Source organism: Amblyomma americanum, chromosome 3 (genome assembly GCF_052857255.1).
Source record: "Amblyomma americanum isolate KBUSLIRL-KWMA chromosome 3, ASM5285725v1, whole genome shotgun sequence".
NCBI classification, from domain to species: Eukaryota; Metazoa; Arthropoda; class Arachnida; order Ixodida; family Ixodidae; genus Amblyomma; species Amblyomma americanum.
This window is the reverse complement of record NC_135499.1, coordinates 96,294,498-96,320,947: the sequence shown is the minus strand read 5'-3', so window position 1 is coordinate 96,320,947 and position 26,450 is coordinate 96,294,498. Positions and strand designations below refer to the sequence as shown.

The 26,450-nt window shown below is 46.1% G+C and overlaps 1 protein-coding gene across 1 annotated transcript in view; it reads right to left on the bottom strand.

Moving 5' to 3' along the window:
- Nucleotides 1-26,450, bottom strand: part of LOC144123152 (uncharacterized) — a 127,242-nt gene that overhangs the window by 77,966 nt on the left and 22,826 nt on the right. The window contains exon 2 of the mRNA XM_077656035.1: nt 14,960-15,122. Coding sequence (XP_077512161.1) covers nt 14,960-15,119 — 160 coding nt within the window. The 5' untranslated portion in view covers nt 15,120-15,122. The remainder of the gene's footprint in view (nt 1-14,959; nt 15,123-26,450) is intronic.

The window sequence follows — 26,450 nt, the reverse complement described above, 5'->3', positions numbered from 1 at the left end:
GAGGGGCGCCGTAGTGAAGGGCTCCACAAATTTCGACCACCTGTGGTTCTTTAACCTGCACTGACATCGCACAGCACACGGGCCTCTAGCGTATTGCTACCATCGAAATTCGACCACCGCTGCCGGTATCGAACCCACGTCTTTCGGGTCAGCCGCCCAGTGCCGTAACCACTGAGTAACCGCGGCCGCCGGAAGGTAATGAGACATGAAGGACGAAGAACTACATGAAGAAATTTCATTGCGTTTATCAGTCTTGGCTACTCCCGACAGACAACTTTACTCTTCTGGACGGCTATATCTGTATAAGGCTATTGAAGTCAAATTTTTTAGGCTCTTTAGGTTAATTAAATCAGGATTTTAAGATAAATATTGAAAAAGTGACATTTTAAACAGCAATTGGAAAAATATATTCAAGATGATTTCCTTTGAAGATTTTCTGAAAGGCTTTCTGTCCCTGGTAATCCTGCACCAAAAATTAGTGTTGAAATATGTTCTAAACTACAAGACAAATGCCTATTGTAGACCATATCTGTTTCACTTACGAAGTGCATATTGTGCGTTTAAACGTGTAGCGGTCATAAACTACACTTTAGACTGTGGTGCATGCAGTTCCATTTTATCACAGCGGTACAATCACAGAAAATACTTTGAAAGGATTTTCTCGCATTATGTTTTTTAACAAGCCAAAAGAAGAGTAATTATAAACAAAAACGTAGCATATGGACGGGACGAAGAAAGGCGACGACAGGACGGTTGCTACACTTACAAATGAATAGAATGAAATGCGACAGTAAACCACACCCCATCCCAGAGCAACAACACGCATGCGCATGACATAAAATAAAGTAAAAACAAACTGATAATTTTAAAACCTGTGTAAAAAGAGAAAAAAGGAGAAAAGAGAAAGAGCAATAGATAATAAAAGGTGCTAAGAAAATTCAAGTGCGTTTTAAAAACTTCAATTCCTTCTCCATCAGATACACAGATGGGGTACTAATGCACGTGCCTTCACTACATTTCGAAATTTCCTGGGCTTCCAAGATTTCCCTAGCCAATCGGGTTTTACCACGCCCTACAATCTCAGTACGATCAATCAGGAGAAAACAACCATTGCACTTCTTGCAATGCACTGGTACGTGTTCCCCAGTTTGTTGGCGAAGTGAAGAGGCATGTTGACCCAGCCTCACATTTAGACATTTTCCCGTCTGCCCAACGTACACAGACCCACAACGGAGAGGGAACTGATAAACAATATCTGTTGCGCATGAGATTTACGGTTTTCTATGTTTTGTGCCACAACCTGGTTCTCTTTCCCTCTCTCGATCTGCTAAAGCACTTAGCAATGCCATCTTGAGGGGCGCAGAAAACACGACGTCAACCCTAAATTTCGCTGCCACTCTCTTCAAGTTGCGGGAGAGCCTGTGTACATGTGGCATAACCTCAAACATCCTATTCTTTTGGTCACCTGGTGTGATATGTCGTAACAGGAGCTCTTGTTTTTCTTTTAGCAGTTTCTTTCTGAGAACCTCTGCAACTGCCACAAGAACATCAGCAAAAAAGACTGCTTCCTTAAGTCTCTCGACCTGAATGTCAAAACTTTTTCCCACTCTGTGAGGGCAAAATTTTTTGTTTATAATATGTCTGACCAACTGGCCCCTCAGTATACTCTGTTAAAAACAAGAATAAGGTTGCTTCTTCTCATGGTTTCCAGCAGTCTGACTAATGGTACCTAGAGGTTTGCCGTGCTTCAAGGGCATTTCGATGTAATTCAGCATGTCACGAGGTTTATGAAACGCATAGATCAAAATTTGTTGCCTTCTGATTAACCAAAGGCTTTTGAGTAAGACTGAGACCAAGTACACGCGAGCTGGTAGAGTCCTGCTTAATGCTTGCGGTTTGCAAAAAGCTCCAGCAAAGGCACTTAACCCTTCAAATATGAATATTATGTGCATTGGAGAGTGCCGCATGTGTCCTTGGTAACTGCAAGCGCTGCCGAAGACAATTTTTGCTGGCAAAAGATTGAATTCAATAGAGAGCACGTAAACCTAACGTCCACAAGGAAGAGAAATGAAAACACCTCACACGTCTTCAGTGTCATTAAAGTAACTTTGAGAGAGGGCCACAGAGTTACTCCCCTCATGTACAGAGCTATCCCAGCAGGATTTCTGCTGAAGGAAGCTAGAACTATTAGCGGATAATTGAAAAAAAAATGGTTTCGAGGAAAGGAAATGACCTAATAGTTGTCTCACATATCTGAAGGGATTAAAGAGGGAGTGAAACATGAAGGCGAGAACTACGAGTGGAAGAAATGAAAGGTACTGTTTGGCATTTTTAGATTTTCATTTTGTTCAGTACTCAAAAGTTGGGTTTTATATTAAAGTATAAGCGTGCCGTTGGCGTAAAAGCTAATTTTTTTTCATATATGCTCCGACGTGAAAAAATCGACGCGCAGATACGGCTTTATTTCCGAAGACATGACTCAAGGGGCAGAGCATGCTAGCCTTGATCCTTAAAAATCAAGAAATGCCCCCATCCCAACGTGTCCACCTATATGCCAAAACAGCTTTTGACAACGAGAAGACTTCCACTCACTGTAAGAGTAAAATTTGCCTTTTATGAAGGTCAATGCCAGCACTATGAACATACATCAGCGATGTTCTCGCCAGAGGGCGCAACAAAAGTGCGTGGAATGACGATACTGGATAGTGAACAAAGAGTGGACAGCTCCTCGTCGGTCGAAAACGAAGGCATGCAGACAGTCATAGCCTTTGTACAGGTAATGAAAAGAAAGCTAAATGAAATGAGGATTCTGTGCCTACTGTTAAATCAGTTTACTGATTTTGATGCGACGGTGGGAGGGTTGAAAAGAGCAAAGAAATTCCTCAGCAACATTCAGCCTCCATGTAACGACATTACATCCGTTTAAGGCTACGCTTATTTGGCCTACGCCTCCGTTTCGCTGTGGAATCAGTTCTGGGGCTAGTTTACAAGCTTACGCACGGCCATTCTTTGATGTAACAGCGATCTGAAGAACTCTCGTTAATTGTTGCTAGAATTTAGAGCAACGGAGTCTTAGGGCTGAAAACTTTCTTTTATTTGTAGGCGTTCGCGCTTCGTCTAAGGTATCCTGGAATAAAACGTTGAAATTCCACGATTACTTCAGTGCCGAATACATTTTATTGACAGAGTTCGTCATGTACGATCGCCAAATAAATCCCATGTAAATAAGAGACGAGAGCGTTAGTCGGTTAACCATCATCATCAGCCTGATTACGCCTATTGCAGCAAAAATCCTCTCCCATATCTCTCTAAGTAAGCCCCTCCAGTGTCACTCGCGCCCACCTCACCCCGCCCACTTCCTAACCTCATCGACCCATCTAACTCAATGCAACCCCTTGCTACGCTTGCGTTCCTTCAAATCCTTTCTGTTACCATTTACGACCAGCGGTTATCTTGCTTCTCATTACATGCCCCGCCAAAGTCTATTTTTTCGTGATTTCGATTAGGGTGTATATAACCTACGTTTGTTCCCAGACCTACCCTGCTCTCTTCCTGTCTCCTAATTTTACGCCTCTGTTTTTCCGTTCCTTGGCCCGCTGCTTTGCAATAAAGTTTAATTGAGCCCTTTTTTAGCCTCCACGGTTCTGCTCCATACTGATAAGGTACAGCAGCTATACTTTTCGTTTGAGAGACTTTTGGAGTCTGCCATTCATGGTCTCAGAATACCTGCCAAATGCTCTCCAGCCCATTCTAATTCTTCTAGTTTCTTTTCTACCCACCCTAGTTAGACAATTCCTTACCACTTCCAGCGCCTTTCGTAAACTGTTGGCCCATTCCGAGACTGTTGAACATTACTTTAGTTTTCTGCTTATTAATTTCTAGGACTACTGTTAAGGTTTGCTGGTCATTATAATTCATCATGCCTTGCAGTTCATAGTTCATCCCCTGAGCGACTTAGCTAGGCAATATCTACAGCGAATGGCAGGTTATTATTCTATTCACTATTAACCCTCATCCCTAACTGTACCCAAATCTAATCTCTGAATACCGTACTCAATAGAGTTTGAGAGGTCGTGCCTGTCGGCCTGACACCTGTCCTTATTGGAATTTTATTGGTGTCTATGGAGGACCATAGTGGCTGTGCAGCGGTTGTACAGGGTGTTTCAGCTAAGACATTAGTCAATTTTTTTAAATATTTTTTTTAGTTAGATGAGCGCTCTTTTCCGCGTAGCCCATGCCGTATCTCTGCCACTCGGCGCCATGTCATCCAGGAACAGGTGGATGCCATGCCTCAGGGTGGAGTGATTCAGGCCTCTCATAGTTCATCGGCCTCCTCGTCGTACTCATGAAGGAGATTGATGGCTCTATTCGTTCCTGCATTGATTACCGCCGCCTGTATAAGATAACACAGAAAGACATCTACTGTATCTCATGTAGTGGTGACGCTCTGGACTGCCTACAAGCAGCAGAACTCTTCTCTTCTCTCGATTTGCGCTCTTGGTACTGGCAGGTCCCTGTGGCAGCCGAAGATTGACAAAATCCGCATTTGTGACCTCATGATGGCCTGTATGAATTTAACGTCATGCCTTTCGGCCTCTTTAATGTCGGGCTAATTGCGATCGCATGATGACCACTATTTTAAGCGGCCTGAAGTGGAAGTCGTTCCTGTGCTATCTGGATGACGTCGTCGTCTTTTCGCCTGACTTCGAGACTCGTCTGTCCCGGCTCAAGCAGGTCTTGAGCTCCCTTACGGACACCAGCCTGTGGCTCAAGTTGCAAATGTGCCACTTTGTTGCTCGCGAATTTGCTATTTTAGGCCGCGTTGTGTCAAAGGAGGGTGTCTGTCCTTACACCTCCAATCTTTGCGCTGTTAATGCTTTTCCCAAACCCACTTCCTTTAACAAAGTGAAGTTTCCACGGCTTCTGTTCCTATTTTCCGCGTTTTATTCGGAACATTGCTGCGAATGCTGCCCCTTTAACTCGGCTCTTTGGCAGCAACGTGGATTTCACGAGCTGGTTGCTTGCATGCAACGATGGCTACCATACCTTGCGCAGTCCTCACGGCACCACCCATCTTGCGACACTTCCAACCGCAAGCCCCAGCCGAAGTACACACGGGCGCCAGTGGCACTGTGCTCGCTGTTGTGCTCGCTCAGCGCAAATCTGGATTCGAAGAATATGCAGTTGCTTACGCGAGCCGCACCCTGACTAAGGCCAATAATAATAATAATAATAATTGGTTTTGGGGGGAAAGGAAATGATGCAGTATCTGTCTCATATATCGTTGGACACCTGAACCGCGCCGTAAGGGAAGGGATAAAGGAGGAAGTGAAAGAAGAAAGGAAGAAGAGGTGCCGTAGTGGAGGGCTCCGGAATAATTTCGACCACCTGGGGATCTTTAACGTGCACTGATATAAGGCCAAGTCCAACTACTCCTTTACGGAGAAACAGTGCTTGCCATCGTTTGGGCCTTCGGAAAGTTTCACCCTCACCTCTATGAGCGTAATTTTGACGAGGTCACGGACCACCATGCCCTTGTTGGCTTTCTTCGTTAAAAGGTCGCTCCGGTCGCCTGGCTCAACGGGCTCTCCGCCTCCAAAAATATGCCATACGCGTCTTCTACCGGTCGGGTGGCTAGCATCAGGACACCGATGCTTTGTTCCGTCACCCCCTGCCGGCCGAGATTGCCAGCATCTACGCCCTCGAAGCCACTGCGCCTCCGCTCAGCATCAGCGACATGCATTCAGAGCAGCGTTCTCGGCTTTATATCCGCTCCATCTCCGGTTCCGGCATCCCGCGCCCTTTGCCGCCTAGCTTCACATTTTGCCACTCGCGATAACCTCCTTTATCGGCGTAACTATAACCGTGATGGACACAAATGACCTCTCGCTATTCGACGCCTTCTACGCTCCCAAATCTGCGCCTATCTCCACGCTGACCCGGAGTGCGGTCACACCGGAATATCCAAGACATACGCTCGCACTCGTCTCAGGTACTACTGGCGAGGCAGGTACAACTTCATCTTCAAGTACGCCCGCTCATGCTCGGCCTGCCAACGCCGTAAGCAACAGCCTCATCACGCCGCTGGCGAGTTGCAAGCCACTACTTTGTCCGCCTCGCCCCTTCGACCGAGTTGGAATTAATTTATACGGCCCTCTGCCGTACACCGCTGCTGACAACCGTTGGGTAATTGTTGCCATTGATAACCTGAGCAGGTATGCTGAGAGCGGTGCGCTCTCGGCTGCTACAGCTCATGATGTGGCGTTGTTCATTCTGCAGCGTTTCATTCTTGACCACGATGTCCCTCGTGAACTCTTCAGTGACAAAAGGACGCGTCTTCTTTTCTGAGGTCATTGAAGCTCTGCTCACAGAGTGCAATAGAATTAATCAGACTAGCACCGCATACCATGCGCAATTAAAGGGTCTAACTGAGCGCTTTAATCACACCCTTGGGGACACGCTGGCCACGTACGTCGCTGCCAACCATACGAACTAGGACCTCATTCTCCCTTCTATAATATACGCCTATAAAACTGCTGTGCAATACACCAACGGCTTCTCGCCGTTTTTTATGCTCTATGGCGCGTGCATCCACTTCCATCGACACAGTTATCGACTACCGCCCTGCTTCATCTGCATGTACAACTACCTCTGAAGCTGCCCCGCATGCCGAACACTTCCGTCATATCGCAAGGTCGCTCAGACACTCAGGGGCGCCACAGAGACCGCTATGACGAAGATAAAATTGCACCGGCGTTCTCACCTCGTTCTCTCGAGTGGCGTTTGGTATGCACGGCCACTTCAAGAAACTTATTTTATTCAAGACAAAAAAAAAAACATCAGAGGGACAGCACATCGGTCAATTGCACAAGAAAATTTTCATTCAAAACAAAAACAAAGGTATTAGTGTGTCATCGTGAGCATCCGACCTCTACATAAGTTGCGGACTGAAACAAATGCGACAGAAATTAAGCGAAAATGCGCCTCCGAACGCTGATTTCACAAATGCTGAATCCATAAAGGTCCTAGTGAAACACTCGGACACTCGGTTCGAATAGCTGTTGTAAGGTAGCCTCCAACCCGACTAATAAATATATGCTGTATGGAGCAACAAATCGTATGCCCACCAACAACGGTTCGCGATGAACAGTTGCATCACAATTTTAACGCGAAAATTGTTTTATGACGAACGGAAATGACTCAGTAACGGTCTTACATATCAATGGACACCTCAACAGCGCTTTAAGTGAAAGAGTAAAGTCGGGGAAGGCATTCAGTTGAAGGTGTATTTGTCGTGAGTTCGAATACCTGTCGCAACCTAGCCTCCAAGTTTACTAGAACATGTAAGCAATATGCAGAAAGAAATTTTAGGACACTACCCTGAGCGCCGTACCAGAAACAGTTGCTCACACTTTGTTGCATGTGTAGTCGGGTCGGGAAAGCTGGCGCCATATTGCTCACAGCAAAGGACCCGCCGCGGTGGATCTGTGGTTAGTGCGCTCGGATACTTATCCGGAGTTCCCGGGGTCGAACCCGACCGCGGCGGCTGCGTTTTTATGTAGGAAAAACGCTAAGGCACCCGTGTGCTGTGCGATGTCCGTGCTCGTCAAAGATCCCCAGGTGGTCGAAATTATTCCGGAGACCTCCACTACGGCACCTCTTTCTTCCTTTCTTCTTTCACTCTCCCCTTAGTCCCTTTACCCGCCGCGGTGGCTCAGTGGTTAGGGCGCTCGACTACTGATCCGGAGTTCCCGGGTTCGAACCAGACCGCGGCGGCTGCGTTTTTATGGAGGAAAAACGCTAAGGCGCCCGTGTGCTGTGCGATGTCAGTGCACGTTAAAGATCACCAGGTGGTCGAAATTATTCCGGAGCCCTCCACTACGGCACCCCTTTCTTCCTTTTTTCTTTCACTCCCTCCCTTATCCCTTCCCTTACGGCGCGGTTCAGGTGTCCAACGATATATGAGACAGATACTGCGCCATTTCCTTTCCCCAAAAACCAATTATTATATTAATTGGGGTCAGCCATGGAGGGGGGGGGGGGGGCTGTATAATCCGAGCGGAATGAATATGATTGAGAGCGCGGCACTCGGATTGCTGAGTGCGTCCTACGGCTGCTTGATGACGCCCCCCTATTTCCTTGAATTGCTGGGATTTTCTTTACCACCTGCGAGCACACGTACACTGGCATGCACACGCCACTGGCATTTCTCGTAATTGGTCTAGTAAGGCTTCTGCCTTAAAAATGTTCATCGACCTCGACTATATATATATATATATATATATATATATATATATATATATATATATATATATATATATATATATATATATATATATATATATATATATAAACGCAATAGAGTGGGCGCGCGGTGCAAAAAGTAACAATCTTTATTTTAACGTTTCGACCAGGGTCTGGCCTTCGTCAGAGTATATCCGAGTATATCAGGGTAGTTGCGCTGGCCGTCGCTCGCCCAGTCCTCGTCGGGAAAACTAACGCCAGCGACCTCTGCAGGCAAGGACGCTGACGTCGAGATGTGTCAAGATCCTGCATCGCGGAACCATCGAGCCGACGACACCTGGACAGAATGAGGCAGCGACAGTACCCGATACGCTGCATCCGATTTGCGGGTGACAATGGATGGCACTAAGGTTACTGCGCTGCTCGATACCGGTGCTGATTATTCCGTAATGAGCTGTACCTTTGCTGGAGTCCTTAAAAAGTTTCTAACACCGTGGACGGGGACCACCATGCGCACCGCTGGTGGCCACTTAATTTTCCCTGTAGGCAAGTGCACAGCTAGGATTGGAATTTGTGATTTCACGTACGTTGGGGAATTTGTCGTGCTCTCTGAGTGTTCCAGAGACACATGATTCTGGGGATAGACTTTCTGCACGCGAACGGTGCTGTGATTGAATTTACGGACGCACGTGTCACGTTATCGACCAAACAGGCCGTGGCCCGCTTTGACTCCCGAGATCCTTGCAGCAACGCTCTGCGCATTGTCCAGAATGACGTAACAGTGCCGCCGCAGTGCAGTGGCCTGGTGCTCGTGCGGAACGACCTATTCCACGACTACGAGAGCCTGGCAGATGTCCATGCACAACTGCTGCTTGAGCGGGGCCTTGTTGTTGCCCGAGGTCTCGTTCAACTATGTGAAAGCCGTACCAACGTTCTCCTGACCAACTTTTAAAACGAATATCAGCACCTCGTCAGAGGCACGGCTATTGCCTTTCTTCACGACGTTGCTGATGTCCCAGGTTTGTGCACCGCGGGAGGACCAACTCCAGAGAATGCTGGCCCACAGCACGCTCTTCAGTCAGTCAAAATAAAAACGGCCTTGCCATCTCTTCAGAAGGATCTTCTGTCGGACCTCTTGGCAGACTTTGCGGACTGTTTCGCTACGTGTTCGAAGGTCGGCCGCACTCCACTCGCCAAGCACCGTATCATCACTGATGCGACTACACGAACCGTCTGCCAGCGCCCTTACCGTGTTTCCCCGATGGAGCGAGATGTCATTCAAAATCAAGTGGCCGAAATGCTTGCGGACGATGTCATTCAGCCGTCCACCATCGCTTGTGGTTCTTGTCAAAAAAAGAGGACAACACTCTGCGTTTCTGTGTGGACTATCGAAAACTTAATAACGTGACCAAAAAAGGACGTTTACCCACTGCCCAGGATAGACTACGCGCTCGACCGATTGCGGGACACCCGATACTTCTCGTCCTTAGATCTTAAAAGTCGGTACTGGCAGATCGAACTGGACGAATGAGACCGGGAGAAGACAGCGTTCGTGACGCCCCATGTCCATGAGTTTAAGGTGCTCCCATTTGGTCGGTGCTCAGCACCGGCCACGTTCCAACGAATGATTGACACCGTTCTCTCCGGCTTGAAGTGGCAGTCGTGCCTGGTGTACCTGGACGATGTCGTTATATTTTGACCACGTTTGGCCAACACTTGGAGCGGTTGCGCATTGTGCTACAAGCACTCAAATCCGCACAACTCACCATCAAAGTCGAGAAATGCTATTTTGGCTTTGAAGAACTTCGCTTTCTTCGTCACGTTGTCAGCGTGCAAGGTGTTCGCCCGCAACCTGACAAGACCGCTGTCGTCTCAGGTTTTCCACGCTCAAGTGGCAAGAAGGCGGTTCGCCGGTTTTTGGGTCTTTACTCGCATTATCGGCGCTTTGTTCAAGATTTCTCGCGAATCGCCGAACCGTTATACTCACTGAATCGAGACAACACGCCCTTCGTGTGGGGGAGCGACCAAGAGGCTTCATTTGTCGAGCTTCGCAACCGTCTACAACCTACTCCGATACTCGCCCATTTTGATGAACACGCTGCCACGGACATCCACACTGATGCCGGCAATGTCGGCCTTGGTGCGGTACTGATCCAGTGGCAAGACAGTGCAGAACGGGTCATCAGGTATGCCAGCCGAACACTTACGCATGCCGAGACCAATTATTCTACGACGGAGAAAGAGTGCCTTGCAGTGATATGGGCCATCAGCAAGTTCCGGCCGTACCTCTACGGGCGACCCTTCCGTGTGGTAAGCGACCACCACTTCTTATGCTGGCTGGCGAGCCTCAAAGACCCCTCAGGACGCTTGGCTAGATGGAGCTTACGCTTGCAAGAATACGACTTAACAGTCGTTATCAAGTCGGGCCGTAATCATCAGGATGCAGATTGTTTGTCGCGTGCGCCTATCACAATCGGTCCCGAGGAACCCGCCGATGTTTTTCCTTTCCAGGGCGCTATTAGTACCACCCAAATGGCACAGCTTCAGCGGGCGGACTCGGAGTTTGCGCCGCCCATCGATGACCTCGAAGGTGTCGACTCTCGCATCTCGCATGCTTTTTGTCGCGGGCTCCACATCTTCACTTTACAATCTGGTGTTCTCTACAAGCGCAACTTTCCAGCAACAGAGAAGCGTTCCTGCTTGTCGTACCATCACAACTGCGGCCAGAGATTTTGAGTGCCTCTCATGATGCACCCTCCGCCGGCCATCTCGGAGTAAGTCGTACATTCGCGCGCATTGAGCAGAAGTATTATTGGCCCAGATTACTCCCATCAGTGCGGGCCTACGTAAAAACATGCCGCGACTGCCAACGTCGTAAGTCTCCTCCGTTCATACCAGCCGGATTTCTTCACCCCGTCGAACCACCGAAGACCCCTTTTCACCAAGTGGGCATGGACCTCCTTGGCCCGTTTCCGAAGTCTTCATCTGGAAAGCGTTGGATCGTCGTTGCCACCGACTACCTGACACGGTACACTGAGACAACGTCTCTTCTCAAAGGCACTGCTGCTGAAGTGGCGCAGTTCTTCGTACACAACATTGTCCTGCGTCATGGAGCCCCCGCCGTTGTTGTTACTGACCGGGGAACTGCTTTCACGGTCCGCTTAACCCAGTCCGTGATGACTCTGATGCACACCAGCCATCGACGTGCTACGGCCTACCAGCCACAGACAAACGGATTGGTAGAGCGACTCAACCGCACTCTAGCCGACATGCTTTCTATGTATTTTGGCGTCGAGCATCGAACTTGGGTACCATTCTTCCGTACGTAACATTTGCCTAAAACACCGCCTTGCAGGAGACAACCCGACTGACCCCCTTCAGCTTGTCTTCGGTCGGCAAGTGACCACTCCATTGGATGCTATGTTGCCCGTTGACCCTTACTGCGACTCTTACGCTGACCTCGACGCAGACACCTTCGTTCAGGGTGCTGAGGAAGCGCGGCAATTGGCACGCCTGCGAATTAACCGCCAACAGGAGACTGACGCCGCTAGGTACAACCTCAGATGCCGCTTCGTCAGTTACGCGCCTGGCGACTTGGTTTGGGTGTGGACACCTGTTCATCGCCGCGGCCTTTTCGAAAAGTTGCTGCGCAGATACTTCGGCTCTTACGAAGTAGTGCGCCGCATCAGTGATGTGACGTATGCAGTTACTCCCGTCTAAGCGGCTTGCTCATCGCGCCGGTCGCACCCTACTGAAGTCGTGCACATTGTTCTCATGAAACCTTACCACGACCGACTCCCTAACTGAACAGCGGTTCACTGCAGCTGTATTTTGCTGATATTTCCCTCCTAGCCGCATCGTGGCGATGCTGCAGAAGAGGGGGCAGTTATACGTGCCACTGTGGAAGAAGAAGAAAAAGCGCCTGCATCCGTGGAGAAAGATGTGGCTCTTCCGCTCACGCCATCGGACCACTTAGGGACCGCCACAGTTTTGCGTCTCGTCTTTGGAGGTTCTCCTTCGAATTGCTCGTAACAATATATATATATATATATATATATATATATATATATATATATATATATATATATATATATATATATATATATATATATATATATATATATATATATATATGAACGAGGGCAGCCCCATACTGATGTCCAATAGATTTAGTTTTTAGGGCGAAAGCACTATTTCAGTAGCAGTCCTGAAAATGCCGACGGGTCTCCAAAGCCTCAACCTTTGACCCTTGATACAACTCAGATACCTGCAGAGATAAAATAAATATTGCCGCGACTGATCTGTTTCCCTCGGCGGCGAAAACAGAGTGAGTGAGTGAAAACATTTATTGATTTCCAAAGGGATTCGCGGATCGAAGGCTCCGTCGTCTTCGTGCTTGTGCCGAGTGCGAAAACAGATCACCTTCGCTGGCCACTGCACGAGATCACTATGCTCTTTTCGCAACCGACCTCGTCTCGTATGTAACTGCAACGCTCTCGCGCTCTGTATTGCACGTCGTCGTCTTCAACTTACATCCGTGCGCAAAAAGCACTGTTAGCCTAATACCCTGCAAAATCTACATGTGAAGGTGAAGCCTCTACCCGCCGCGGTGGATCAGTGCTTAGAGCGTGCAGCTACTGATCCGGAGTTGCCGGGTTCGAACGAGACCGCTGCGGCCACGTTTCAAGGTAGGCGGAACGCAAAAGGCGCCCGTGTGTTATGCAGCGTCAGTGCAGGCTAAAGATCCCCAAATGGTCGCAATTATTTCGGATCCCTCCACTACGGCACCTCTTTCGCAACTCCTTGAACTTCTACCTTCCTCTCTTTCTTAAGGCGCGGTTCTGGATTCCAACGAGATGTGAGAAAATGACTGCACAATTTTTGTTTTCTAAAAGAAAAAAACTTTTCCTCAAAACTGCTAGTTGTGCCGTGGTCTCCTCTTCTATGTGCTGTTTAAGTTATTAAAATAGCGCGTTTTTCAATTCTTCTATAGATTTAGGTAAAGTGAAAGTTCAGATTTAGGCTGGTATGGAAACAGAATTTTTTTCGCGGTTCGCCTTGAGAAGCGTCGGAATTTCTGAATCCATATTTTATGCCCAACAATGCCCAAGAAGAGTAAGAAATCTAGTCTTCCCGATATTCCTTTGCCTATTCATGGTGGATGAAATGCGGCGCCACCAGGTTTCCCTCAAGTTCTATTAAGAGACTGATGTTGACCACCAAGTGATCTTTTTAGGGCTTTGATAAAATAAGAATCATACGTGTCTACGTCGAGAGAGTACGCTAGATGCAACTGCCATTGGTAGCCCACCTTGGCGAGCGCCTCTGTTGTTACATGCCTGGTGCAGGGGCAGGTGTTCTCGTGCTATACGAGCACGCCTTTCAGCCTCTTCGTTAGAGGCGTACAGTGAATTCCACAACGAAGTGCGTGTAGGCTCGCAACGTAAGTGACGCTGCTTAATAATAATAATAATAATAATAATAATAATAGTTGTATTTGGGGGAAAGGAAATGGCGCAGTATCTGTCTCATATATCTTTGGACACCTGAACCGCGCCGTAAGGGAAGGGATAAAGGAGGGAGTGAAAGAGGAAAGGAAGGAAGAGGTGTCGTAGTGGAGGGCTCCGGAATAATTTCGACCACCTGGGGATCTTTAACGTGCACTGACATCGCACAGCACACGGGCGCCTTAGCGTTTTTTCTCCATAAAAACGCAGCAGCCGCCGCGGTCGGGTTCGAACCCGGGAACTCCGGATCAGTAGTCGAGCGCCCTAACCACTGAGCCACCGCGGCGGGGCATGCTGCTTACGTCCACCTCTGGTTCAATCCACTCAAATCGATTATGTTTTGCATGTCCCAAAACACCCAATGACCCCTTATAAAAATGGTCTATAGACAGTCTATAGATTTTCTAAAGACTGTGTTGGATTCCTATAGATATTTATTTTTGTCTGTTCATAGTCTATAGACTGTATATAGACAAAAGTCTACTAAAAGTGTATGGCCATAAATCTATGGGTTGTCTATAGACGGTTGATAGGATTTGTACAGCCTCTAGACAGTTCTCTAGGGTTTGGCTATAGGGTGTCTATAAGCTTTATCGACAGAAGTCTATGGACGGTCTATAGAGTGTCTAGAGAAATTTTCGTTAGGAACGGCCAACGGTGCTGTTTCCAGTGCGTCGACATCTCCTTCATCTCGAGTTAATGAAGCCATGAGTCGCTGCCTGTCACAGGGGCACGTCGACTGAAATCTTCATTTCTTGTAACGTGACCCGCCTGTTCTCTATAAAGATCGCTTTCAGCTGCGCTTTTTGGTCCATGGCTGGCCCCCTTCGTTGAGGACTCGCGGCCAGCTTTCAAGTTTTTCACCGAATAGAAAGCTGTTCTTCAGGATGCTGTCCTCTCGCTACATACAACCACGAGTGGTCAATGAATCCCCACAGAGATCGCAACCTCCTTCAAAAAACCACGCCGCCCAGCACTGCCCTGCAGGGCTGTTCGCTTGGCTACTGGCACAAACACGGAGCAAGTGAGCTTTCAACCATAAAAATGAATGCCTCTGGCTGTAGCTGCCATCTGGTGGTGGGACACAGTTGCCGCTACTAATTATAGGCGCGGTGAACGATAGGGCCGCGCTCATGCTGTGCAGGAGATAATAGAAGTTCAAATCAATAGACTTCAACGCTCGCAAAGTAGGAGAGTAGAGCACGTACTGCAGACTACTTGTCGAAAGCCGAAGAATTCTGCTTGTGGGCGCTCTTCTTTCCTTGTAACAAAGCGCGGATGCTTGCGGTACGAGCTTTGAGCGAATGCCATAGAAGATAAAGCCAGGAATACCACGAACAATCCAGTGGCACCCGTTGCAGTCGGCATCTCCTGCAAGAGGGATGATGTGCACATTTAATATACTTTAAATTACGTTCCATGTAGAGTGAGTAGTCGACAAGTCTATAAAAGCTCACAAGTCACGGCAGAAGGTTCTATTAAGAACTTAATTCAAGATTTTTCAAGTCTGCTGCAAGCAAGAACCTAGCTACCCGAAAAGTTATGATGCGCGCATATCCTAATAGTACGCCTTGTAGCTCTGCAGAATGGTAGAAGCTACGTCGTGAACAGCGTCAGCAGTTCATGGTTAACGAGATAGTCGAAAGGAATAATGGCGCATTGCATAACTAAGTCATTTATAGTTGCTGCTTTCGCAAGTTTATCCTTAAGCATTCCATAAAAATAATGCGCTTAATGGCTCTCTATCGTTTCCGTTTCAGCATTTTGATTATAAGCCTCATTGTGGTCGTTAAATCTGTACGTATGTGCGTAATGACTGCTACAATGCAGAGCCACTGAACACTAATTCGCTTGAGCGGTTTTGTGAAGTTGTTTGCGTTATTATGATTTCGACAGTGAGGTACCCTGGCGGGATGTCCAGGGCAAATAGGACGTGCTGGACAACCTCGACAATGAAGTCGGTGTTGAAGATGATTGCCGAACTTCGATCGAAGCGAGCGAATGCCGTCTTCAAAAACTTCACGATGTTTCTTGAAAAGTGAACTTTGAGGCGTTTGGCGACCGCTTGCTGCGACCGCACGGCCCACCTGACAGCAACATAGGCACAACAAGGGGCGAGGCACAGTCTGTGTGTATGAGGTAGTCTCATAATTGTAGCTATAGTCACTACTTTAATTGTAAACCATCGTATACCCCTCCTAATGATCCAAGTTTCCTGATGTACCCGATGCAGACAGGGTGGCACATACCAGTATGCGAAACAAGGGTAGCTTCGCGGCTAATCGCGGAACGTTTGCTTTCCGTTGACATTGTTTATGAACGGATAAGCAAAAGTTTACCAACAATCGAACATTGATTTCGCTCCTTTCGATCCTCAAGATTTCTCGTTGTGTTTGCAAACAGTTAAATGCTTATCTTTTATATATCTCTGGTTTTTCACGCATTTGCGACAATGAGAGAATTTGCGCTGGCAGCTTTTTTTTTCGAGAGCGAAGCGTTAAGGCTACAGCACTGGATAATTGTTGCGTTTCCCGGAGAGCTAATATGTTCCAAGAATTTCATGGTTTATAGTTTATGCGGGGTTTAGCGTCCCGAAGCGACTCAGGCTATGAGGGTAGTGAAGGACTCCGGAAATGTCAACCAACTGGGTTTCTTTACCGTGCACTGATAACGAATAGCACATGGGCCTCTAGCATTTCGCCTTCATCGAAATGCAACCGCCGCGGCAGGGATCGAACACGCGTCTTTCGGGTCAGCAGCCGAGCGCCGTAACTATTCAGCCACCGCGGCGGCGTTCCAACAATTTTGCGGGTAGCAGTCGCTATGGACACATTTATTCAACAGGGTGACTGTTTTTACACTCTCACAATTCGATGTAAATATAGACTTTATAGCAATCTCTGTGGCGAGATAGGGGCTGCAGAAATGACACGAAATTATTTTTGTTGTCCTAATACATGGGTAAACTTTAAGCTACACTGTTGCGCCGGTGATTTCTTTACAACTGTAAAATTGGGCTGGAGCCGTGGTGACGTTGAAAGGATCACTTACATAAGCAGCCTAGCAGAACCTTTTAAGGCGGTGTCTTTAATGCGAACCGGCCTGTGGGCACTTCACTACGTTTACTAATGAACTTCAAACTTTTTCTTAATCATTTCATTTTTTAATGGAGTATTTACCGGGTGGCCTACGCTATTGCTATGTACTAAACGGTGCAGCCCCGTGTGCTTGGGAAAGCCGAACTGCTATTGAGGTTATAGCATTATAGAGTCCACATCAGCAGTAAAACAAGGTGGCGTCATGAGTTTGTCACGAAATTTCCTGACTGGTCGAAGAGTGGTGTGACATCATGAGACTACGAGACACACAAGCTATATAAAATTGCCTCCTGCGGCATTTGAACCCGCGGCGGCGCAAGCTTATCAGCTAAGACTACGCTGTCGCCGTTTCATTTTGTCATAGTAAATAGCCTCGGGCCCAGAGTGTTTTTGCTAGTACATCGTGACCCACAACCCCACCCAAATACTCAGGTGCCCTTCTTGAATATTATATTGATAGTGAGCCGTATTGGCGAAGAACAGTTGGAGAATTAACCGAGAAAAAGGATTTAATGCAGTGAAGTTGCCACTATTTAGGGGGGCTACAGTTTGCAATATTTTCTTTCTCAGCAAATGGTATGTAATCCAGGACGTACATTGACCCCGTTTGAATGCTTGAAAGCTTGCAGAATGTCTGTAGTGTTTGTGAGGGGTTTCTCTTGAGAGCAGACAAGCCGAACCAGCCTTTTCGGCTGGCCTGCGATGGAGTTTGACATTTGTTTGTTGAGATTTAGCCAACCCCTTTCTTTCCTTTCGGGACGCTATAGACCCCTTTTTGCGTGATGTTGAGTTGCAATTGAGCAGAGTTTTACATAGATTTGCCATCACAATACAATGTATTCAAGGAGCTATTCATGTATACCTGTGGGAAGCTTAACAATCTAGCCATCTTCTGCATACATGCTAATTTTCTGATTGTCTCAGTAGAGTCATTCTAAAAAAGGTTTACAAAAATCTGTAAGCCACTCTTTCCTCCACCATTACCCTGCCCAATGCACGGTGCACGTTCAGGGCAAATAATATTAAAAATGGTGAAAAAAATGATAATTTCTCGTGCAACCTAAAACATTTTTTTTGAATTTACGCATCAGAAATCTGCCCGTTAAAACGTGGCTGCAGAAGAAAGAGATAATTTGCAGCGTGAGGAGCCGATTGCTCGGTGTAACAAGAATGAAACGATTGGGCATGTATTTATAGACTGCGGGGGTGCAGTTTTTTCCTGGAACGTGCTCCAAAGAACCCTCAGGAAGGAGTTCCTGCTTAACACCCAAGTCCTCAGATAGCTCCCGATTGCCAACGAAGATAGTTATTCTTATGATCTTGTCATTGCTTTGGGATTGCATGGTATGTGGAGGAGCAGGAAGGCGGTGCGTCCCGCAGATCTTGACGAACGACAATTTATACAGTCTTTTAATAAATCAATTGCAAAATTTGTTTAAGTAATCAAACATAATGATCTTACATCTGACTAGCTTCGACACACTAAAACCTTAAAGGCAATTAGACAACTTTAGCCTTTCTATGACAGTCACGGGCAAGCTGATGATGCTTGTGCGTATAATGTAGGATTTGTTGGCAATCCAAAAATTTGCAGTGGCTTAGCTCAGCTATGCCAGGATATACGTAGCGACAGCTGCAGTTCCCCCCTGGTTACGCATGTTGTCGAGCTTGGTCTTGAGGCTGTAATGTTAAGCATTGAAGAAGTATTCGCTGAAACACATTGTTTATTTGTTCAATTGTTTTCACAGAGATAAACATTGCCCGATAATCGGTAAAGTAACACGCAGTTGTCTTAATGCTGTCTATACAGTATTTAGACTAATTGGTTTCTCTCAGATACACAAGATTAATGGTAGTTCCCCACTGTGTAGTCTGAATGCGAGGATTGCTAGCTCCATACGAAGCGATTGTGATACACCGAGTCGTATCACCTCAGCCTTTCTACATACAGCCGCACATACGCAGTTTATCCACACGACCCCACACGCGGCCGCTGCCGAGCTCTGACGTCATGCGCCGCGTACCTGCTGCCCTTCTCTGGTTGCCGCACATGCGCATTGACGCGCTGCCCCAGTGGGCGTAGTCGGGCCGGCGCGGCTCCTCGCGCGGTGGCGGCGGCGAACTCGACGCCATGCGCCGCGCACCTGCTGTTCCTCTCTGGTTTCGCGCAGGCGCACTGACGGCCTCTCAGGCTCACGGCGAAATGCTCGACTGGTTAGCGTAGTGTAGCTCTCGCTAGAAAAACTGCACCATCACCGCAGCCCAGAAGCCCGCGTGTCAGACTACCAGCCTCTCGCGTGGTGCTTTGGAAGTCGTAGTCTTGATCAACATCCATCCTTGCGCAAGTCAGTCCCAAAGCAACAGAACACTGGCGCTAGCACATGCGAGTACAAGTTCGAATGCGTGGCTGGTTTAGTGGTGGCAAAAAAAGAAACTAAACTGGATGCATTGACAGAAGAGCGTCCGCTTTCAAACGGAGTGGTTGCAGTTGCCACCATGCTCTGCTTTTTTTAAAATTTTTTTATAAATTTCTTCAACGCTGTTATAAAGCGGTCTCTACATTCACTGTTTTCTTTAATAAAATTTTAATACTACACCTCTAACCTTGTCACCACTCTGCTTTTGAGCCAGAAATTTTCCAATCGCTTTTTACTACCTTCTTCTGGAGATTCATTTACATGACCTTTGTTATCTCTAAAACCTAAGATTGTCTGTGACTGCCTCGACATCCGGATGAATACCACCATATTCGGGAAAGAGGTTTGTTTCTACAGATTTACAACAGACTTCACATGTGTGTTCGTGGCTGGATTTCTTTTTGTAGCTGCGCGTTCCAAGACACCCTGATCTAGCTTCATAGCTGTAGGGCACTGCCTCTTTGGTTATCATAGCACGATTCCTTCCTGATCTGCCCTTTTCGGTTTCGGGATAGTTCTACACTCTGCTTCTTTGCCATTGAAGTAATCCAGTTTTTACCTTTTCCGTTTGTTACTTGCAGTTTCAAGCTCTTTGCTTCTCTCCCCTTTTGTCCTGTATATTTTCTCAGTTTCTTAGTCATTTTCCTCCAATCTGAGTCGACGCTCTTTCTGTGTAAATATGTAAAAACTTAAGCTGCCCACTTGTTTGCATCCAATTTCCCAAGGCGTTCTTCATACGTATAATATTTTACTGTGAACTTCACGTGTTTCAAAAAATGCGCAGCCCATTTCCCCTCTACTGCCTCGTTCGTGGTTTTGCCGCGGGCACCTAGTACTAATCTTCGAAGACCTCTCTGATTTATTTCTAACCTCTACTGAACTTCTGCGCTTAGGCGCAAAACAGCATTGCCGAAAGTGAGTCCTGGCATCATTATTCCTTGCCAAACACCTTCCAACGCTTCATATGTTTTGCACCCCCATAATGCCCGGCCCTTTTGCCCTAACACACTGTTCGTGCTTTTCGCTGTAGATAGGTCATTCGTTTACCCATACTCAAGATATTTGTATTCAGCCACTCTGGGTATTTCATGGCCTTATATTGTAAGCATCTGATTATCTGTACCGTTGAAAACCATCAGACCTGAGCTAACTGAGCTTAAACCTGAAGCTAGGGTCGGATGTAAGCGCCGTCTGCCGAGCATGCAAAAATCACCCGGAAGAGCAGCAGATCTGAACCAAGATCTAATGAAACTGCAGTGTCAACAGTTAATGTTATTTAAGCGAGGTTAAAGCTTTGTCCCGAGCATTGCATTAAAGAGACATTTGAAGTAAAGCACTGTGCGCCAATATCTGTAACAAAACCAATAGGTATAAAATGGCTGAAAGTTTCCATAAGGAAAACTTATCATGCTAATCTCACTAATTTTGAGTTACTTTTATGTGTTGTTACTAAATAACAAAATTAACTTATACCACTGCTTTAACAGCTTGTTAGAAAAAAATTAAAAACCTCTATTCAGACGCAAGCGAGCAAGTAGCCGTTCTTTATTTCATGAAGGCGAATTTTACCAACAGATAAGAGTGAAACATAGCCTCGTCCACTTGAGCATCCTGCAAATGTATTTTATAAACTTTAATTTTGCTCGCACATCGAGAACTGCGGCTTATTTTAGCTCTAACTTACGGAATGCGTCAGCTGATGCAGTGGACGCTGCCGACAGTGCTGATCTCATTGGCCCACGCGTGGAAAAGTGCGAGACAGTTATCGTGCTGACAAAATAAACAACAATTGTTCTGTAAGCTCCTAAGCATGATTACGAAAGTCTTCCATTCCTGTTGACAACCACCGCAACTTGAAATAGGAGTGAATGGGAGTCGCTTCTACCATTTCGGTGAGCCTGTCTCCCCGTCCGTTCAGTAACCGACTGTGTAGAAACGCAACGTATAGATCGCGTTTTTACCAAACAGAAAACGCATCAAGAAAGTAGACCGATTGGACCAATGTCATTGGAATAGCCTCTTCCTAAATCTACTTCATTTAACTTGTTAGTATGCTGCCACATGAGCAAGAGCCGCCACCCAAAGTCTCAGTCACAGCTGCCACCTCAAAATCTGCGACACAATTTTTTTTGTATATTGAGTACCGCTAAAATAAACGACACACTATAACTTCAGTTTCGATACAGATATTCTGATGATTTAATTTTTGAAAAGCAATACCTAATGCCGGTCCAAATATATCGAATGATCCCATCGCAGGTACACGTGTTTTCGATACTGCCCAGACTAGACGCCAGTGAGCAAAAACAGGCATCTGTTTGACTACTGTTAGCACAAAAACTCCCTTCTCATAAATTGATTCTAAAACTATCAGGCGTGCACAGATCAGCTTCGCTGGCCACTGCTATAAGAGAACTGAGCCATCACCGCAGCACAATGCACCACTCGCTAAACTAACAGTCTCTCACGCTAGGTTTGGGTATTGTGATATTCATCAACTTTCATTTGGGGGGAGAGGGGGCGTGAAAAAATTAGTACGCAATCGACACAGCCGAAACCCTCCCGTGCTTGCTTTCGAATTGAAAGACCGTAAGTAGCCCTAACTGTCCTCTGTAATATTTTATCACCAGCCAAGCTATCTTCAGTGCGGGATGAAAGACTCACCCAATCATTTCCAATAAACTTTGTCCTGCGCCAGCTGGGAACACCTAATTACTGCAAACTTCATTATATCATTGCAACTTCTTTGTCTCAGGGGCTTCCTGCTACGCTTGCCTTTTCTTTAAATTCAGTCGGTTACCCATAACAATCATCGCACATTTTCCTTTGCATTACATGCCCTGTCCATGCCCTTTTCCGCTTCTTCATCGAAGCTACCTTTAACTTCGGCTTGCGCTTATTTCCCGATCTATTCTGGTTTCATCCTCTCTCGTAACGTTGCCCCCGTAATTTTTCTTTGCTCAGCTTGCTCTTTTGTCCTCACACTTAATATAACACTCTACGTCAGCGTCCACGCTTCTATACCATTTGTTAATACCGGTGATTTTGAGCTGTTGTAAGTTTTTCTCCTGAGAATTATTGGTAAACAACTTTTCACCAATTTCGGGTGCCTGCCAAGTCCATTCCGCCCTGTTGTGATTCTAGTGTTATTTCACCCATGTGGGGGTAGTGGTAAAACATTTATTTAGGGTTAGTAACAGCTGTCTATGATAGGCGGATCTGCGACCAGGACCACCACTGCTGACGCGCTTCGGCACAACATCGCAAAAACGATTGCTTGTCTCTCGGCTCCGAGCCGGACCGGGCAGCCTCGCAGGAGGCGAATGAAGGATGGCAGACGGGTGTTTCGGTTCCTGGTGGGTTCGCGAACTTCCAGACAGAGTAATGGAGTGTTGGGTTTGGATAGCTTCACTTAGACATCATTCCGGCATTGCGTGCGGAAGAAAAAGTCCTTGTGAAAAATTTTAGAATACCTGAGAGTTTGGAGCTGGAACGAGGCAATTGCGTAGCCCCTATTGAAGGATATGTAAGGCACTGGAAGCATTCTCCTTTTTGTTTTGTGGTATTCTGTTTTTTTCGTGTAAGTGAGCGGTTGTGCTCTTGGAGGCACCGCGTAGGTCTTGTGCCTCCTCACCGTTTCTTTGTGTCTGCAGTGGAGGCTATAGGCTTATTGTTCTAGCCTTTTCCGTCACTAGTGCCCGGCGGGTCATATGTCTGGTGAGCGTGTGTGCGCGCTAACTGCCAGGGAGAGAGTCACGGCCTGGGGCACAAACAGTGAGGATAGGGTGTCGGTTGCTGGATGGCGTGATAGTGCTGTAGAATGTGTCTTGCCTGTGTGGATAGGATGTCCGATGTCATCCACGTGGTCTAGATCTGGAGCCACTAACTTTCCTTTTTAGATATATTTACTTACCACTTTCAACGCATCGATGCGTATCGTCTACTGTTCTTAGCCTCCTAAACTGTTCAATGTTATTTCAAATTTTTATATTGACTGGGAGACCCACCATACTGCTTTTCCCCGCCATGTCTTCGACCATGCTTTGCAATTCGGTCCCTGAGTTACTTAACAGAACTGTCATCCAGAGAACGAAGATTGTGAAGGCATTAATATTTTGCTCCAACCGTTCCTAACCCAGCTGTCAGAATAGTACTCAAGAAATCGTGTCTTCTTACTAGACTCCACTCTTTCTGGCATTTCATCAATTTTCCTGTGAAGAAGTGTTGTAGCTGTGCGACCTCTGTATGTCGGATACCAACCGCTATTGATTATATTTGGGGATTCTGGCAGTTTTTTTCTATAAATGAAGGAGGCGTTCACGCTTTGGCGTTCCGTAATCACTTCGCTTTCCTGAGAGTTTTGCAGTTTCCCTTCTATGTAGCTTACCTCCTACTTCTATTATGCAGTCCATACAGATATTTTGAGAATATGAGTCTTCGCTATAGCACGAAAGTCGTCGTGCTCTGCTCTTAAGAGTACAGGATAAGCAAAAAAATCCCAAATAATTTGTTTCGTTGCATTTCAGAAAGATGATGGTAGTGGTGGCGGTGCTAATGTACAGGCGGAAGTAACATTACGGTGACCAGCCGATAATTGCATTGCCTGGCACATCCCGCATGTTGTCCTGCATGCTGTCTACACGTGATAAGCTAAGAGCAGAAAAAATTCAAATTGTTTTTTTTTTGTTGCTTATCTGAAAGCAAATTCTTTTCTGCACCTTTTCCGGTGTCGCAGCTCTTCCTGCGCGGCATATTTTCCTTAAGGCAATAGTTCTGAAAGGAAGAAAGCGAGCGGCCCGGCCCCGTTTTCGGTGCAGGAAATGTGTTACCTGCCATTTGAAGCATAATTCAAGTACCGGTACAGAAAGTTTCTTGGTTCATTTGAAGCAATGGACTTATCTGGCAACAATCTTAGAGATCTTACCCTTCATTTTTGCCTCTCAGTGTTTCAGCAGCATTGCCCTGTAGACAGCATCAAAACGTATCTCTCTTGTAGACGTGGCAGTAAAACTGCCAGCATTAGATTATGTCGTAAGACTCAACGGCGGCCACAACGCAATAGACAAGTTTCTAGAGGTTGTCTGGAGTGCAGTTTGCTTTCTAGACTGAGCAGCACAGCAAGTTACAAAACAATCCTATTAAGCTAATTAAGCGGCTACTAATGAAACGCAAATACCACTTTATTGACTGCGCAGGTTATGCATATGGTATAAATCTTTCAGAAATTCTTGGAAGGAGGCAACCTTCGAAGTGAAATTATTTTAGAGTTTAGAGGAATTTACCTTAAAAGAAGGTTTTTATAAGAATCGTTACCATTATTTTCAAAAAGAGAAAAGACAGAAGGTCATTGTTTTACCCCTACTTTTTATGATCAGGCCGAGCTATAACAAGAAAAAATCAGGCGCGTGCAATGAACTATTTCGCTTTTGTAAGCATAAACAACGCCAAGAATGGCACCTGAACTACGAAGTGGAACTGGAAAAGAAATATAATTCTGGTTCAATAGAAAGATTGCACATCACTTACCAAATGGTATATACAGGTAGCTGCTATCTTTATTGCTTGTTGAGAGATATAAAGCGGAGCACGCTCTAAAATACGTGGCAACAATAGCCCTCACCGGGTGCTTTTAAAGCTGGAAAAGTGATCTGCAATGAGCTGTTGAATTTGACTAATTTTCCTCTAAACGCCAACTCATTTATACGCATGTTTTGTGCCGTTTTCTTCCTTTACCTCTTCAATGTAAAGAATGCTGTTTACAGGGAGAAAATATTCAAATTTTCTGCGTTATTACCTTCTGTTTCTGAATTTGAGACACGTAATACAGGCAGGGTTAAACTCCTAACGTTACGTCGAAAAGAGGTGCGTAGCAGTAGCGTTTAACTTGGTGCCAATAAAAAGCAAGCTGTCTGCACGTCTCTCCGCGCACAACCTACACACTTTCCTTGCCAAATGGTTAAAACTACTTTTGGTATATTTTAAAACAAATCTATATGCGACGACACATAGAACGACGAGAGAAGTTTTACGGATTTTTTTTCTAGTTTGTTAAATAAAAGCATCCTTCGTAACTTAAAAATTATTATGTCCATCTGAGCTCTTACTAACATGGCTGTCGGCCTCGTTCAGTTGTTGTATTAGATTCATTGTATTAAAGTAAGAGACAAAGATTGTTTTTGTACGTTGCATGTGTTGTGAGCATAGACGGCAAAGATTTGGAATTGTTTATTTTGTTTCGAATGCTAACAACGCCTTTCAAGGCAGGGATCTGCTTATAATCCGCCTTTTCCGTCACTTGATCAATTGTCCAGTTCAACTGCGAGCCTCTACCTAATACTTTGTTTAACTGGGGATGTTCGCTCTTGAAGCGATTGCTTAGCTAAGAACCGTGAAACCCTTAAATTGAGTCGTCGTCTTTAACAAACACTTCCATATAAACACTATATTGTTTTTCGTTAATATTAGAAAAACCCTCGTTGGTCTATTGTCACCATTAGAATAAACCGTTATATAAAGCCTATCGATGTCGAGGCTAACGTTCTCTCTTGTGGCAGCGAATAACTCAGAGTAGGGAACTCACTGTGACGAGCGAAGGGTGGCTCTGCTTGTTCGTTTGCTGGGCCACTTTTCGATTATTCACAACTAGCCGTACTAGTTTGCGATACGTATCTCTGCTGTCGCCAACTTGATAGATAGTGTTTCTAATTTACGTGCTTTTTCTTCTCCAAAACAAGTCGTTCTGGATCACAGTCTCTAAATGCTTTGTTTCTCGTGGTTCAGGTGCGATTTAGACGCACATTTCGCGCTAACGAGAATTCCAGCTGGCTGTGTCCCAACAGGCAATAAAACTCATATTCCACTTCACATTTACACAACGAAAACAGCTGTATAACTCGAAAGCGAGAGCTATGGAAGTAACAGCTGTACAGAAGATTATCCTTTCTACACTCTACTTGCAGCGTTATGATGTGAAAGCCACGTCATCTAATAATCTTAAAGTGCCCATAGCCACCACTTTGAATAATGTCTGCACGCGACCTTAACGCTTGTTGTAACAGTCACATGTCATACACCTGCAGTGACAAGCCGCCACTGGCAGACTACTCCAAGATCGCTTTATCATAACACGCTCTCAGTCGAGTGGGATACGTCGCCTGCAGGCCATATATATTTACTCAACTCGC